We start from the raw sequence: 16,866 nt of genomic DNA on the forward strand, positions 1-16,866 counted from the left end.
GGGCATCACTGCAGGGGTTCCTCAGGGTAGTATCTTAGGTCCAAGAATATTAAGCTGATCCGTCAACGACATTCCCTTCCTCATAATGCCAGAGGTGAGGATGCTTGATGATTACGCAACATTCAGCACCATTTTGCAACTCTTCAGATACTGAAGCAGCCCACATCCAAATATAGCAAGTCCTAGACAATATTAAGGGTTGGGCTAACAAGTAGCTAGTAAAATTCACACAAGTATTAAGTAATTTTCACATGTTGCCATTCCTTCAATGTTGCTGGCTCAAATTCCTGGAATTCCCTCCCTAACAGCACTGTGAGTGTAACTACACCTCGTGGGATCAAAGAAGATGCTCACCACCATCCTCCCAAGTGCAATTAGGGATGGGCAATGTCTAGTCGGCAATGTCTACATCCCAAAAATTAAAAAAAGCAAAGTGTAACATGCACCTTTTAACCACCTACATCCTGCTTCCAGGGTCAACAGGCTTATCTCTATCCCCAATCACCATCCCACCACCCCCATCACCCTCCCTTCTGCAATTAAAATTGTATACATCAGAGCTCTTTACCAAAAAACTTCCCAAGGTTTGCCACCTGCCTTGGTAGTGAAAATCTGGCCCTTGGTCTTAAGCACGAAAAAGTTAAACACAGGTGAGTTCATGTTTAATTGCAACATAACAATAGCAAAACAAATAATGGCGCTTTACAAATAAATGGACACTGAATCGCTCCAGGAAATAGCTGACCACTTAAATCATTGGCTGCCTCCACATAAGTGGGATTTTGCTACGCCAGGAGAGTGAAATGCAAAATGTGGCAGATTAGACTTGGTGAGATTGGATCTGAACTTGGGGGATTTTTTTGGATAGGCCGGTACGTCTTTGGAGAGGTAAATTTCTCCTTTTGGATCTTGTCCCAGGATACCTTTTGTGAGAGGTCAGATGCCCTTTGGAATTTTTTAAGATCAGACAGAAATGTAAAATTTGCATGAACTCATCAGTGTCAAACTCATTGAAACTGTAAACAGAAACACTTGAAAAAAGGAAACCTCCAGAACTGTCAAGATGCCTGTTAAGACTGTCAAGAGGACCTAGCAGAACTATCAAGAGGACCTGTCAAAATTTCCTAAGGGAGCTGTCAAACTCTCAAGACATTTAAAAGACCTGCTCGTTAAATCTTTGAAAAAAAATTGTCTGGGGTGGTTTTAAAAAATTGCTTTCATAGGGTACGGGGCATATGTTAACACGGGGGGTATGGGACAGCCATGGATTTTGGGTTTAGGGGCATGAAGTGGCATGGGTTCACATTGATAGGGTATAAACAGGGTGAAACATAAGGGCTGGAGGGATTTTTTTGCTTTAATGTTTTCTATCTTTCACACAATGCCAATGCATAAAGATAAGCTTTCCAGTCAGCTTGCCCCTGGCACCAGTCACCTCTGCACTATGTCTGGGATCACAAGGTCCAACTTCAAATCCAGCTCACCTCCAAGAACAAAAACCTACTTAGTCTCGTATTCCTGGGTCAGGTTCACAGAGTCAGAAAATGTCTCAACTTGGCGCTCCTGACCCGAGAGCAAAAACTTTAGGTCAAAGAGAGTTTTTTCGATGGAGCATGGACCAGAGCTGAGAATTAAATGTCATTTAATTTAAATTAGTGATGATATAATTTGTGTACATCCTTGCCTGGGCTACATTAACTTTTTGATTTGATGTTCTATGGAATAAAGTTATTTGCTTATTTCTTTGTCAGTTTCAGCCTTCAGTCCACAATGGGATGGCAGACATCAGAGAAAACAGCCACAATGTGAGGTCAAAAGAGACTTTCTCTTCGGTATTACCAAACCGAGAGACTTCTTCATTGATAACTCAGTCCAACATCCCATATAACACAGAAAGAGAAAACCTATCATATACTCTTGGTCCTAGTCAAAATGTACCATCCACCACTGAAACGGAAAGCCCAGTGTTTTCAGTCAGCGCAACATGTCAAATCCTGTATAACAAGCAAGTGGATAACTCTCGGTCTTCAATTGACCCTAGGCACCTGCATAATGATGAAACAGGTAACCCAGTCTAATGGATTGCAAATTACGACAAGTTGAATTGCGAGTTAGCAACTGGTGCTCAATATTATTTGTGCTCAGGATTCCTCACATGGTGATTTCCAAATGCAGCTGTGAAATTTGACAAGGCAGTAAGTAAAGACCAAGCTCGTATCCACAAAGACAGATGGAAAACTAGAATGTAATTCTGGGTTGCTCCATTGACTGCAGCGTGGCACTGATAGAAGCCTAACAGATGTCCTCATTCCTGTCTCATAAACAGGGGTTGCGGTGTGTGGAATTCAGGCACATTGTGACTGGATAACCAAATATTTGCAAATATTCCAATGATTTATTTTGATTTCTCCTTAAGTAATTAATCTGTGGATCTGCAATGACTATTTTAGAGTTATAATGGAAAGTGAGAAAAGTCAAAGGGGCCAATTCATGATTTACTTCTTCGGAGAAATATATTGACGACATTAAAATCCCTATAAGGAACAGCTGAGTCAAATATATGGGCCAGTTGCTTGCAGTTTCTTTATCAGTCTTTAAGCAAACATTTTGAGTTCCTAACATTATATTTCATTCAATAAGAATTGCAGGTCACTGAGAATAGTCCATCGGATTCGGAGAATGACCTGGATCCAGTCTACAAAGCCAAGCTGCGGACAGTCAGTGAAAAGATGAATGTTGTCTTCAGATCATCTCCTACTGCTCTGTTGACTTCAGAAGGCAAAAGATCACCACCTTTAGGAGCAAAGAAAGTAGGAATTACATATATTTGTGAAAAGTAATATCTTTGAGATATGCAATCCATAGCACAGCATTGATATTCAGCTGGGCTGTCAACTTACTATATCCCACGGCCCAGTTTAAAAGGAAACAGTAACACTGTAAACATACAGCTGGTGTGTTAACATGGGACCAGAGAATAGATGCATTGTTGATTTGAACTTCAATACATGAAAATCCCCGAAGGGTATTTATTCAAAGCATTAACGTATCTTTTTTCTTTTTAGATATTAACAAACCACTTGTGCGATTCTAGCATTTTCACCTTTTACTCTAGATCTACAGCATTGGAAAATTGTCCCTTTATCTCTTAAAGAATAGTGGTTTAAATTATGCAAATGTGTAGCTTCAAGCAGTGCCAAGTGCTATGCAGTCTTACATTGACTTCCTGGGTGGGAGGGATGGGATTTTAGGGACCTTGAGGGGGTAGGGGTGGTGGTGGAGATGTGAGGGTGTCAGTGACTATCACCTGTGTGGCCTGTGGAGTTAACTTATTGGTAGCTTTGAGGAAATCTGCACAAGTGGGAGTGGTGTATAGGAACAGGAATAAGACTTACAGCTCCACAATTGTTCTATCCTTAAGTTAGAATAAGAGTTTATTTATTAGTCACAAGTAGGCTTACCTTAACACTGCAATGAAGTACCATGGCTAAGGCATACTTCAGCTCCATTTATCTGCCTTTCTTGCTCCATATGTCTTGATATTCTTCGCAAACAGGCATCTATCAAGCTCAGTCTAGAAAGGTTCAGTTGACCCATCGTCCACAGCATTTTTGGACAGATTATTTCAGTGTCCACAACCCTTTGTCTGAAAGATTGCTTTCAATTTCACACCTTCCATGATCTATCTCTAATTTTAAAATTATTCTGCAATTATTCAGAATTCCCCTATCAGAGCAAATAGGTTTTCTCCACCTTATGAAATTTCTTGATTAGATCAACCCTCAACCTCAAAATTTAAGAACTGTCCTGAGGTACAGCTGACTAAAACTGGATGTTTGGAATATTCTCTGGTGGTTCTTTTCCATTGGGGAGAGTTAGATCAGTTCTTCAAACCCGTCTATTTGTCTGGGAGGCCTGTCCTTCTCAATCTTTAGTGAGTGATTTCCCTAGGAATACGTGTGGCTAGAATGTTCTATAAAAGGGGCTAGGATTATAATCCACTTCAAATAGAGTTTTGAAGCAGGCAGTGGGCATCTTTAGATGGCACAACATGAAGTAGAAAGAGCAGCCTGAAAATGTAGAGCCTTGGTCAGATTTTATCAAGAGTTCAGTTTTGGATACTTCAGTGATTTTATTTTGATGGGGCAGGCTGACCCGCAGGGGAATCCTCCTCTTTTCCAAATTAAGGCCCTTAAGTGGCCATTTAATGTCCACTTCAGGGCCACATCCCACTCAGTCACAAATTTTAGATTGGCAGGCAGAAGATAGCTGAGGGGAAGAAATGCATAAATAAAGATAGTTGGATCTCAGGTGGGAAGATGGAGTGTGCGCCTCCATTGGAAGTCCACTTCTGACCTCTGGACCTCTCTCTTCCTGCCTATCTTCTTAGACCCTAATTGCCACCTGGCAACCATCCCTCCCGGGATGTTTCTGAACCTCCCTGCCCTGAGACACATGCCACTCACATTGTCCTCTGGTTGCTGGAACTTGGTGCTGGGCAGCTCTCTGTAGTGCCTCTTCCGGCCACTGCAGCGCTGTGCCTGGAGACACTGGAGAGCTGCCTACCAAACTGATTGGCTGAGAACTCTCCAAGGCTGGACTCCCCCCTAACTTATCAAAGCCATCTTGAAATTTCAGGTCTAAAATTTATTGATGTTACAGAGAGATATTTAAGATACCCAACAATAATTAAAGTAGTATTTACCCCCAGAAGGAAAAAACAGTTTGGACCAGTATTCATAGTTTCCTGTTTTACTGGTGTCCCATTTTAAGGTATACAAGACCAGTTGAGACCAGAATTCTTATTTCCCTGTTTTACTGTATTTTCCTTCCTTAAATCTCTGACCAGAAAGTTATAGAATCTAGTTAGATATCTCCAAGAGTAGAACTGTCATCACTATACTACAGCAGTTATACCTTTACCATGAGAAATCCTGAAGTGAATTCAAAATGTTTTTTTAAAAATTAGAACTCTTACTGTGTGGCTCCAATATTCATATAAGAACTGAATCCAAAATGGCGCCAGTGTGGTAACTTCTTTCAAGCTATGCCCGACATACCTTCTAATTCTATCTTTTACTCTCATTCTACACTTTTAAAATTCTATTCTAACTCTTCCCACAACATTATATACCCTCTCCTTTCCTTCTCTTCGTATGGTATATTTTGTATAGCATGCAAGAAATATACACCAGCGAGGTGTATATTGAGCCCTCATGCTAAACAACGCACCAACATCCTTCATCCTAGTCAACATCTTTCAAACAAACAGGATACTGAGAGGTGTCAATAATAGTCACAACACTCAGTTTTCTAGGATTCAGTTGACACATTAATCAAGTTAATTTTTAAGGTTATCCATTGTTAGATTGTGTTATTTTACAACTTATCAATGCCTTGCTGAGATGATGTAAAGACCAGCTCCTTATAACTCATGGAACAGCACAGTAGCACATTGGTTGGCACTGCTGCCTCACAGCACCAGGGAATCGGGTTCGATTCCCAGCTTGGGTCACCATCAGTGTGGAGTTTGCACTTTCTCCATGTGTCTGCGTAGGTTTCCTCTAGGTGCTCCAGTTTCCTCCCACAATCCAAAGATGTGGGGGTTAAGTGGGTTGGCCATGCTAAATTAACCCTAGTGTCAGGGGTCTAGCTAGGGTAAATGCATGGGTTTATGGGGATAGGGCCTGATTGGAATTGTGATCGGTGCAGACTCGATGGGCCAAATGGCCTCCTTCTGCACTTTAGGATTTGATTATTTATAACTGGATTTGCTTATTACTCCATATTAAAACTGCATTCCTTCACATATTGTTCCCTTCTGGATTATAACAGTACCTCTCTTCTTTCTTTTCTCCCTTCCTTTCTTTCCATCTTCTTCCTCCTTTTCTATCTTTCTTTTCCACCTGCCCTTCCTTGCATTCCACCCTTCTTTCCCTTCCTCCCCTCTATTCCCCCGTTTCTCCTTCCCCATTCCTTCCCTTTATATTTAAATATCTTGTCCTTCATTTAGTTGAGCTATGTTAGACCTAGCCTAGTCAATAATCATTCTTTGTTTATTTAATTGCATAATTCTACACAAGTAATCCATGGCTGGTTTCTAGCAAGACCATAACTATGGTCAGAGGAGTGTTAGACATAATTAAATAGGCCAAAGTCACTCTCCACTGGCATTGCACCTGCTCACTCTCTAATTTGTGATGAAATTATTGGAGAGGAAATGATAGCTGCACATTTTCAGTTCAGGAGGATAGACTGTGTGAAACCACTAGAGGGAAGCCAAGCTTCAAATTACTTACCTCTACTAAATCTATCACAAGGAAGGAAAGGATTTGTACTTGTACAATACTTTTCAGGTCCTTGGGATATGTCAAAAAACTTTAAACCCACGAATTGCTCTGAGGTGTAAATAGCATTGTTCATACATAGAACAGATTTTTTAGTTTTTGTACATTTAGCCAGTTTGGTCTGAACATCCAGTGTATTCCTGGCCCGGTTATCTCAGTGCACATCCTCTGACAAGGTTGCCTGGGAGTCTCATAGAATGGGATATGGGTTTCCCCTCTCAAGAAATCTTCACATTTTAAAATTGCTGCACAGAAACCTCCCTCCTATATCATGCATTGAACTGCAGAGCTGTCCCTGGCGCAGTGTAGTCACTCTTTCTCACTAAACCCTCCAACTCCCCAAACCATCCAACAAAGAATCGAGCTGAGGGCAGGGTCTCAGCAGAAAGGTTGCTGATTAGGGGTCAGGGAGTTTGGGCATGAGCGGTTATCAGTTTTAAAGTTTAATTATTAGTGTCACACGTAGGCTTGCATTAACAGTCCAATGAACTTACTGTAAAAATCCCTAGTTGAGACACTCTGGTGCCTGTTCGAGTACACTGAGGGAAAATTTAACACGGCCAATGTACCTAACCAGCACATCTTTCAGGCTGTGGGCAGAAACTGGAGCACCCGGATGAAACCCACGCAAACACGGGGAGAACATGCAGACTCTGCACAGACAGTGATCCAAGCCAGGGATCGAACCCAGATCCCTAGCACTGTGAAGCAGTAGTGCTAACCACTGTGCCACCCTGTTGTTGAGGGAAGACACAGTAAAAAGTCTGACAACACCAGGTTTTAGTCCAACCGATTTATTTGATAATACTCACAAGCTTTCGAAGTTTCCCTCTTCGTCAGGTGACGCCAGGTGTTTACGCCAGTCCAACGCCGGCATACCCACATCATGACTACTGTTGAGGGAAGAGCCTGGGGATTAGGGAATGGGGAAGAGATTTTGAGGTGCTAGACTCAAGCAGTAGGGAGAGAGAGAGAGAGAGACAAAGGGAAAGTGGGAATGGCATTGAGAGAGGAGCAGTGATAAAGGAGAGAGTGAAACATGGAGGGACTAGGGGGGACGGGTGTTACCTTTGGTAAATACTAAAAGATTGTCTTTTTCCATTGATAAGTGACTAGGAGAGTGAACCAAAGGGAAGAAAGAAGAAAGCTTTTCACACTATAGATTAGATGGTTGAGTAATTCATTACAATTGGCTGTTGAGGTACAGTCTGCAACAAAAACCAAAAGTGAAAGGAATGAATATTTAAAAAGAAGACATATAAAAGGGTGTGAGGTTGGATGGGATTAGAGGAGAGAGTTCCAGATACTCAGTTATCACCTGCTGTGATGTAATCTCTATCATTCTATGAAAGCTCTCTTTTATTTCACTCCAAGTTGGTGCTGAGTTGTGTTTTGGACAATGGGTCCCTTGTGATGTATCCCCATCACAGAGACTGCTGACATTTTCTGTGATCCTTTGGTTAACTTCAGCCAAAAAGGTATATCTGAAGGAGGCGAGAGTGGGAATTCCAGAGCTTACAGTCGAGGCAGCTGAAGACATGGCCACCAATAGCTAGAGTTATTAAAGTCAGGAATGTATAAGGGGCCAGAATTAGAGAAATACAGATATCTTGGATCATTGTAGGGCTAGAGAAGGTTACAGAGATCAAGAGGACTGAAGCCATGGAGGGATTTGGAAAATAAGATGAAAATTGAACCAGCACATCCCGAGGTTTCAATCTAATTATTAACTTCAGGGGAAAAACAAAATGATAAAATAATTTGTGGTTATTTTCAACCACTGCAAGATAGAGAAAAACCTTCATGTATGATACTTGCACTGATGTCAGTCATGTAGAAAAATTACAGAATTATGGAGTTGGCATTTACAATTGGACAGGAAGAAATGATTTATAACTTGGATGCCTACCAGAAAATGACTGATTTTTCAAAAACAAGTCATCTGCATGATTGCAGAAATTTTGAAATGATTTTCTCTAGTAAAAGTTATTGCTCACTGTGTGTTCCTCAACTACACCTTTTAAATCTGTCCCTTGGGATATCCTGTACTGTAACATAATGTTCTAGATTAAATTGATAGCTTATTATCCTAGACAACTAGACAATGGGAAAAAGTTTGGGGACAACTGCAACAGAGGAATTATTCATAATTGCTTACTTTTATCAGAAAACATTCTCGTTATAACAGGTTCAAAGTTCTGTACCAATTGCAATTTCGGTTACAGTAATTCATGCAGAAATAATAACCCCACAGGTCCTACGTTTCGAGGTGACAATATTACTTAATGCCGTATTTTTATAATCAGGAAAATGGTTGCAGAAATCATAGACAGGCTGGTGCCATGAGCAGACACAAAATTCAACATGGAAAGCTGCGAGGTGGTGCATTTTGTTAACAACAGTGAGGTGAGATAAGATAAACTCAGTGATACAATTGTAAAGCTGTGCAGACAGAGATCGGGATGCTTGTGTACAAATCCATGAAGTTGGCAGGACAGTTAAGCTGCACTTTTATAAGCCATTAATTCAGACCCAACTGGGATATTGTATCCAATTCTGGGAATCACACTTTAGAAAGGACATGAAAGCTTTGGCGAGGGTACAGAAGAAAAGTTCTAGGGGTGATATGGACAGGCCGCAGAAAGTTTGGCTTGTCCTCCATAGAGCGAAAAAGGGTCTGTGAAAAAGAGGGGATTTCACAGAGCTGTTTACAATCATCAATGGATCAAATAGAATGAATGAAGAGAAACTGTTTCTGAGGGTTGGGAATAAGTATTTTACTGGCAATTCCACATGTTATATTCTCTTTTCTTATCAAGTGGATTAAATTTTTCTCGCATGTTGCCTGACCCTACTGAATAAGTAAGGAGTAGAATCACTGCACCATATTCTTTGGTGACTAAATTAATGAAACATCACAACTGGTTAACAATCTTACAGATGCTAGATAGGACCACTGGGGGAAACATCTTTCCTGCATTTTGTAACAATGTGGTAAAATATTGAGATAAATACTGATTTAATTCATCTGTTTCAGGTTTCAGTTGAGGATGAATCAAAGGCTTGGTATAAATCAATGTTTAAAAATGATTACAGTGTACTAAAGGCAGGTAAGTAACGTTCCATTCTCTGTTGCATTTATATGGAATTAAAACTAATACAAATATATAACTATGTAACCTCTCCAGCCCAGAATGCTTGGAACAAATCATTTCTGGCTTTTGGAATTTCCTGGGTTATGGAATTACTTGAGTTTTTTTTACTCTTTGATGGGATGTGGACATAAGCCTGCAGGACCAGCATTTGTTGCCCACCCTGAATTGCTCTCTATTTGAGTGGCTTGCTAGGCCATTTCAGAGGGCAATTGTGTGTTATTGCTGTGAATCTGGAGTTGCATGTAGGCTAGTTAGGTTAGCATGGCAGCAGATTTCCTTCCCTAAAGGGTTTACCCATAGGGTAATTTTATAGAATCCTAAGAAGGCCTTTCAGCCCATCAAGTCTGCATCAACTCTCCAACAAAACATCTTATCCAAGCCCACATGCACTCTACCCCATTCCCTTAACCCCACACATTTACCCCCTAACCTACACATCTTGGGGTACTAAGGGGCAATTTAGCATGAATATTCCACCTAACCTGGACATCTTTGGGCTGTGGGAGGAAATCGGAGCACCTGGAGGAAGCCCACACAGAGACAGGGAGAGGGTGCAAACTCCACACAGACAGTCACCTGGGGCTGGAATTGAATCCAGGTCCCTGGCACTGTGAGACAAGAGTGCTAATCACGGTGCCACCGTCATGGTCACCATTCCTGAGACTAGCTTTCAATTCCAGGCCTTTTATTAATTGAATTTAAATTTCATCAGCTGTTATGGTGGGGATTGAACCCACATCTGTAGCGCATTAGGACGGGATTACTAGTCTAGAGACGTTACTACTGCACCCCCTAAGCATGCCTAAGTACAAGTACGTGAACACACTGCAGATAAATATTTACCTGCAACATAAAAAAGTGATAAAACATTATAAAGCAGTAATGAAAAATATTTTTGCTTTCTGCTCCCAAAGTACTGTGCTAAATCAATGCTATAAGCTGCTTGGCTTTTTTGGATAACTGGTGTTTTGGAACAATACATTTCTGGACTGGAAAAGTTCATTGCACTTAAAAATTTGTCAGCAGTTGTCATCAGGAAGATTTGGAAAAGCTTCATTTTGTAATGTATCCGTGTATATGTCTATATATCCCATTGCCAGTCTCCTAGACTGACATTTTTGTATTTGATAAATGACCATTTCAGGATAATCTTTTTCCCCCCATTCTATTGTAGCTTTTATTAGAATGTTTTGAAATGTGAAAATAATGATTAGATTTTTAGAGAGGATTAGTACAGCTCTCATCTACATCACTGAGTGAATTTTGCAATCTGAGAACTCACATAAAAGTACAATGATTTATTTGTGTTCAGTTGGAATACACTGTCAGATTCCTGATTTCTGAACTCATTGCAAAAGGTAGGGGAAAACTACATGCAGTCCACTCCATCTGATTGCTATTGCAGGCAGGACCACAGGGTAAGGATAGAATCATGGTTCAGTGGCCTATCTCTCAGAACTGAATGACCTAATACTTGAGATGGGAAAAATATATTAATATTCCAGGGACCTTTTTCTGTTTTCTTTCAATTTCCCCCAACTTTATTTTCATGTCCTCAGCTCAGATAAGTCAGCCAAGGCTGGAATTTGAACTCTGATCTCTTAGCAGAGAGGTTAAGCACTCTTTCATTACAGTTAACAAACCAGCTTGTTCTGTTCACATCTTGAAGGGACATCATTTATCACTGACAATGAAGGATAACATATCTTATTGTGGTTGCTAAAATGGAGAAAAGATCTGTTGGTTTGTTTTCCATAATAGACTTTGTGTAGATAATTTTACAGGGATTTATAGTTGTGATTATTTTACATTGATCATTACTTTAGCTGAAATGACTATTTGCAGTACATACATTCTCTATGTTTAATTGTTATTAAGATGCCTTTGAACTCCTATTTCTTCTCTGGTGCTTTTACTTACACTTCAAGAAATGAGCAAGAACTATTTACCAAGTTGTTTGCAAACTGCTGCCATAGTAATTGTCCATTTCATCTAGGAATTAATAGTTCAGGGGTAAGGGAATCATGTTCAGGACACGTCTGTTCAGAAAGATGTAACTGTTTAAAAATGTGAATACCAGGCTGCAGTAAAGACACAGAGCTATTTGTTACTGCTGACTCACCAAGGGGATATGAGTCTATTCCATCAGGCATTTCACCCTTGGTGTCTGGAGCTGATGTTAATTGACAATGTCATGGCCAGAGTCTGACTGACAAAAGAATAATCTATAGCATTTCCCCGTTCTCTTTTTCAGTGTTGCCGTTTGAGTGGAGGCAAGAGCCATTCAAACAAGAGCACACAGTATTTACATTAAACAGCAAACAGTTCCCTGACTTGCTTTGAAAGGAACACTGTAGAATTACCTGATGTACTCTCATCTGCTAGTCTTGCCTCTGTTTAACTTTATTCCGAATCAACTTGATACACAATGTAGTCTGGAAGATGTAATCTGTCAGATTGCTACACGTTCATTGAAAGGACCTAGAGGGCAAAAAGTATCCCCTGCTACAGTCAGTAAGCTTATTAGCAAGGACTGGAGATTTATTCTGCAGTTAGAGATGCTGCTTGCGAGGTTACAGCACCTAGAAACTCAGGTTTCAGTACTTTACAAGTGTGGGCTTGCCTGTGGAAATAGTTTTCCATGCTGCACACATGACATAATGGCCAGAATTCTCCAGTCTCGCTTGCCCTGCTACTGCTAACAGTGAGAACGGAGAACCTGGCGCACAGCCAAGTGGGGAAGCAATGGCCTAAAGGTATTATCACTCGACTATTAATCCAGAAACTTAGCTAATGTTCTGGGGATCCGGTTTGAATCCTGCCATGGCAGATGATGAAATTCGAATTCAATTTTTTAAAAATCTGGAATTAAGAATCTACTGATGACCATGAAACCATGGTCAATTGCTGGAAAAGCCCATCTGGTTCACTTATGTCCTTTAGGGAAGGAAATCTGCCATCTTTTCTTGGGCTGGCCTACCTGTGACTCTAGAACCACAGCAATGTGGTTGACTCTCAATTGCCCTCCAAGAACAACTGGGGATGGGTAATAATTGATGGCCAGCCAGTGATGTCCCTGCCCCACAAATAATATGAAAGAGAAACCAAAGCTCTGTTCATTGAAGCAGGACCGCAAAATTCCTGTTGCAAATGAGGTCATAGAATTCCAGCCAATATCCATAAAGCTTTAAATTACAGAATAACTATTTTAACCATGATGCCCAATTGAAGTTTGCATGGTTGTGCAAGTCACCACTTGGAAGAAGATTTAACTCAAAGCCGTTCATCTTTAAATCATTTGTGCTCTTTTTGATCACTGCTTGAAGCTTATCTGCGAACATTTTTGTGTGTAAAATGTGGAAATACTTGGGAAGCTTACAATTTGTTGAGGCAGTTAGTTATATTTATTGCCTCTCTATTGCAGAGAATTATGGGATGTCTTCTATTGTCGATGCCAGGATGAAGAAGTGGGAGCCCGATTCAACAAAACAGCAGCCTCTTTCCTGTCCTGCCACAGATTATAGATCAAGATCTCAACTAACCTTGCCCTGCAGTTCAACAACAAAGGACAGCTGCACAATTAAAGGGCCACTTTTGCCAGGACCACTCAGCAGCTCTGATAGTGAAAATCAAAAATGCAACCCTCAATCACAGTGTCTGCATCCCAGCATTTCAGACAGCAAAAGTGATCAAAGCTGCACAATTTCTTTGTCAGCTGACCTTCGTGACACCTTCAGTCAGAATTGCACAGCCCCTCCAAGTGTTTGTCAGCCCACAGAACCTGCAGAAGTACCCTGCAATTCACTGGCAGCAAAAGGTCCTCATTCGTGTCCTCCTACCAAAGCCACTGGTGAAGAGTAAGTTGTGTATCTCTTATCCTAAGGAATTTATTGAACAAAGGCTCCAGATATTACAAGCTGCTTGGGTCACAGAGCAAGCGCAGAGAAGTACTTCCATTTTACACAACCCATAACCCACCTCCACTCATCTCATCAGGAGATTTTCTGGCAGGGGGCACATAAAATATAATGGTGGCTGTGGCTAGCCCACCACCTTACCTCCCACCTGCCCCCTCTCCTCCCAACACAGTCCCTGTAAATCAGGCAACCTGCCTACCATTTTAATAAAAAAATTATTAATGGGCGTCTGAGGTTTGTAACAAGGTAATTGACTCAAATATTATGCTGCCCACACCAAAATGAGGTTGGCATGAGAGGGTGGGCAGGGGCTAGGACTCAGTTTTTTAAACACAACTGGTTAAAAGGCAGGAAGGAAGACAAGTATGTCCTTTGCAGGGGGCTTTGTTGCCCTTAAGGTGCATCTCCCAAAGACAATGCCCGTCACTCATGCTTCCTCTTCTGGCCTCCTAAACACATCCCCACCCTCTCCCGCCACCCTCTCCCTCAGGTGACATATTCCTTCCTGCCCTAAAAGCCCGGGATTACCACTAGTCCTGGATCCATTGCTCTTCTGAGGCCAGCTTGCAATCCCAGTAGGGCATTGTTTAAGGGCAGTGCTTCTTCCCATTCTGCTCCTTTAGGGTGCTCCCTGAACATAATGCCCCTGGGCAGCCTTTACTTAAATTGGTCATGTTGAAACTGACTTTTGCACCACAGATGGGCTGCCATAGGCTTTGACACCATAATGGAAAAGCTGGGCAGGTGAGTGTGGGTGGCGGCGGGGGGTTGGGGGGGTAGTTATCATCTACTCTGGCCTCTCAGAGAGAAGCTATTTCAAAAATTACGAGTCTCAACCTCAGCATTGGATGGGGAAATGGGTATATGAATTTGAGGTAAGTGTCCCTTGCAGTTAGTGAAAGGAGAAATTGTCCGTGGATTTATTGTGATGCTTGACCGCTCATGTACAAATATAGTTGCCCAATAATGTGGATCCTTCCAATTTTTAATAACTTAACTTTGATGATGGGACAATACTACCATTCCTATCAATGCTCATTGACATATAAAATATCCCATTTAATTAGAGGGATTTGATATACACGGAAGAAAGCATTTGAAGCTGAAAATGGTGTGCCCTGCCCATAAACCTAATTGAAATTGAAATAGCTCTAGAACATTATACTGCAGCTTTGTCATTCTAAAGGACGTGGACATGACTCAATGCTCTGTGAGATGAGCTGTAAATTTCAACTATAATCCTACTATGTTCAGTCCAGTGTGCTGTCAGTCTGTTATCTTTTTTTCCCTAGATGTAAGTGTGCTCAGATAAGAACACCAGCAATGAGATGATTCATTTCTTTTTTAAAGAAATTGAAGTTTCAATGGTCTTCTGGTTATAGTTCCAGAACAGTAGGTCAGTTCACAGATGGAAGAACTGAGGCTGAACATAATTTCAGTTGCACTACATTATGCAGAACTGACTTGGCCTGTCTAGGCCAGACTTTGAATCAATAAACTGTCTGGGGTAGGCAGATCTCTTTCTGGAATTGATGAGTATAGGAGTGAAGCTGTTCAGTTTGTTTAAGTTTATTTCTTTGTGTCACAAGTAGGCTTACATTACCCCTGCAAAGAAGTTACTGCATACATACTCTGGCGCCCATTCAAGTACATTGAGGGAAAATTTAGATTGGCCAATGCCCCTAACATTTTCCAGACTCTCATTAATCAACCTTATTAATCATAAGCAAATAATTATCAATTTAAAATAGTCATTATTGTTCAATTTATAATTTTTGTTGGGGCACAGTGAAACCTTTTGCTGATCAAATGGTGCGATAACAAGTGTGGGAACCAATCCTTACCTTTGTGTAATGTCAATGCCAATGTCAACATCAAGAGCTCAGAGGGCAAGCAAAGGCTTTGGGACTCTCTCAACTGTAGAGAACAGTGTCATAGAACATAGAACATAGAGCATTACAGCGCAGAACAGGCCCTTCGGCCCACGATGTTGCGCCGACCAGTTAAAAAGCAATGACCCTCTAACCTAAACCAAACCCTTTCCATCCATAAACCTATCCATGGATCTCTTAAACGCCCCCAAACTAGGCGCATTTACAACTGCAGCAGGCAGGGCATTCCAATCCCTCACCACCCTTTGGGTAAAGAACCTACCCCTGACATCCATCCTATAACTACCACCCCTTAATTTAAAGCTATGCCCCCTCGTGCTAGCTTTCTCCATCCGAGGAAAAAGGCTATCACTGTCCACCCTATCTAAACCTCTAATCATCATATATGTTTCAATAAGGTCCCCTCTTAGCCGCCTTCTTTCTAACAAAAACAACCTCAAATCCCTCAGTCTCTCCTCATAGGACCTCCCCTCCATACCAGGCAACATCCTGGTAAACCTCCTCTGCACCCTCTCCAAAGCCTCCACATCCTTCCTATAATGTGGGGACCAGAACTGCACACAATACTCCAAGTGCGGCCGCACCAGAGTCTTGTACAGTTGCAACATGACGCTGCGGCTCCTAAATTCAATCCCCCTACCAATAAACGCCAAGACACCGTATGCCTTCCTAACAACCCTACCTACTTGATTCCCAACTTTCAGGGATCTATGTACACATACACCTAGATCCCTCTGTTCATCCACACTATTCAGAGTCCTACCATTAGCCCTATACTCCACACATCTGTTATTCCTGCCAAAGTGAATTACCTCACACTTTTCCACGTTAAACTCCATCTGTCACCTCTCGGCCCAGCTCTGCAACTTGTCCAAGTCCCCCTGTAAACTAAGACACCCTTCCTCACTATCTACCACATCTCCGACTTTGGTGTCATCAGCAAATTTACTAATCCACCCAACTATACCCTCATCCAGATCATTTATAAAAATTACAAACAGCAGTGGCCCCAAAACAGATCCCTGAGGCACACCACTCGTAACTGAACTCCATGACGAATACTTACCATCAACCACCACCCTCTGTCTCCTATCTGCCAGCCAATTCCTGATCCGATTACCTAAATCACCCTCAATCCCATACATCTGCATTTTCTGCAGAAGCCTTCCATGGTGAACCTTATCAAACGCCTTACTAAAGTCCATATATACCACGTCAACTGCCTTACCCCCATCCACCTCTTTGGTCACTTTCTCAAAAAACTCAATAAGGTTAGTAAGGCACGACCTACCCTCCACAAAACCATGCTGACTATCTCCAATCAATTCATTACTCTCCAAATAACTATAAATCCTATCCCTAATAATTTTTTCTAAAACCTTACCCACAACAGAAGTAAGACTCACCGGTCTATAATTCCCAGGGAAGTCTCTGTTCCCCTTCTTAAACAATGGGACAACATTCGCTATCCTCTAATCTTCTGGCACTATACCTGTGACCAACGACACCTTTGGTGTCCATCACCAAATGATAATGTCTCCTATTAAACTACATT

At 41.4% G+C, this 16,866-nt stretch overlaps 1 protein-coding gene across 1 annotated transcript in view; it reads left to right on the plus strand.

The window, feature by feature from the left end:
• Nucleotides 1-16,866, plus strand: part of LOC145351650 (uncharacterized) — a 75,330-nt gene that overhangs the window by 9,906 nt on the left and 48,558 nt on the right. Inside the window, exons 4-7 of the mRNA XM_080201210.1 lie at nucleotides 1,752-2,064; nucleotides 2,641-2,810; nucleotides 9,385-9,457; nucleotides 12,927-13,359. Of these exons, the coding sequence (XP_080057336.1) occupies nucleotides 1,752-2,064; nucleotides 2,641-2,810; nucleotides 9,385-9,457; nucleotides 12,927-13,359 (989 nt within the window). The remainder of the gene's footprint in view (nucleotides 1-1,751; nucleotides 2,065-2,640; nucleotides 2,811-9,384; nucleotides 9,458-12,926; nucleotides 13,360-16,866) is intronic.

This window comes from Carcharhinus amblyrhynchos, chromosome 13 (assembly GCF_965287045.1).
Source record: "Carcharhinus amblyrhynchos chromosome 13, sCarAmb.v2.hapA, whole genome shotgun sequence".
Lineage (NCBI taxonomy): Eukaryota > Metazoa > Chordata > Chondrichthyes > Carcharhiniformes > Carcharhinidae > Carcharhinus > Carcharhinus amblyrhynchos.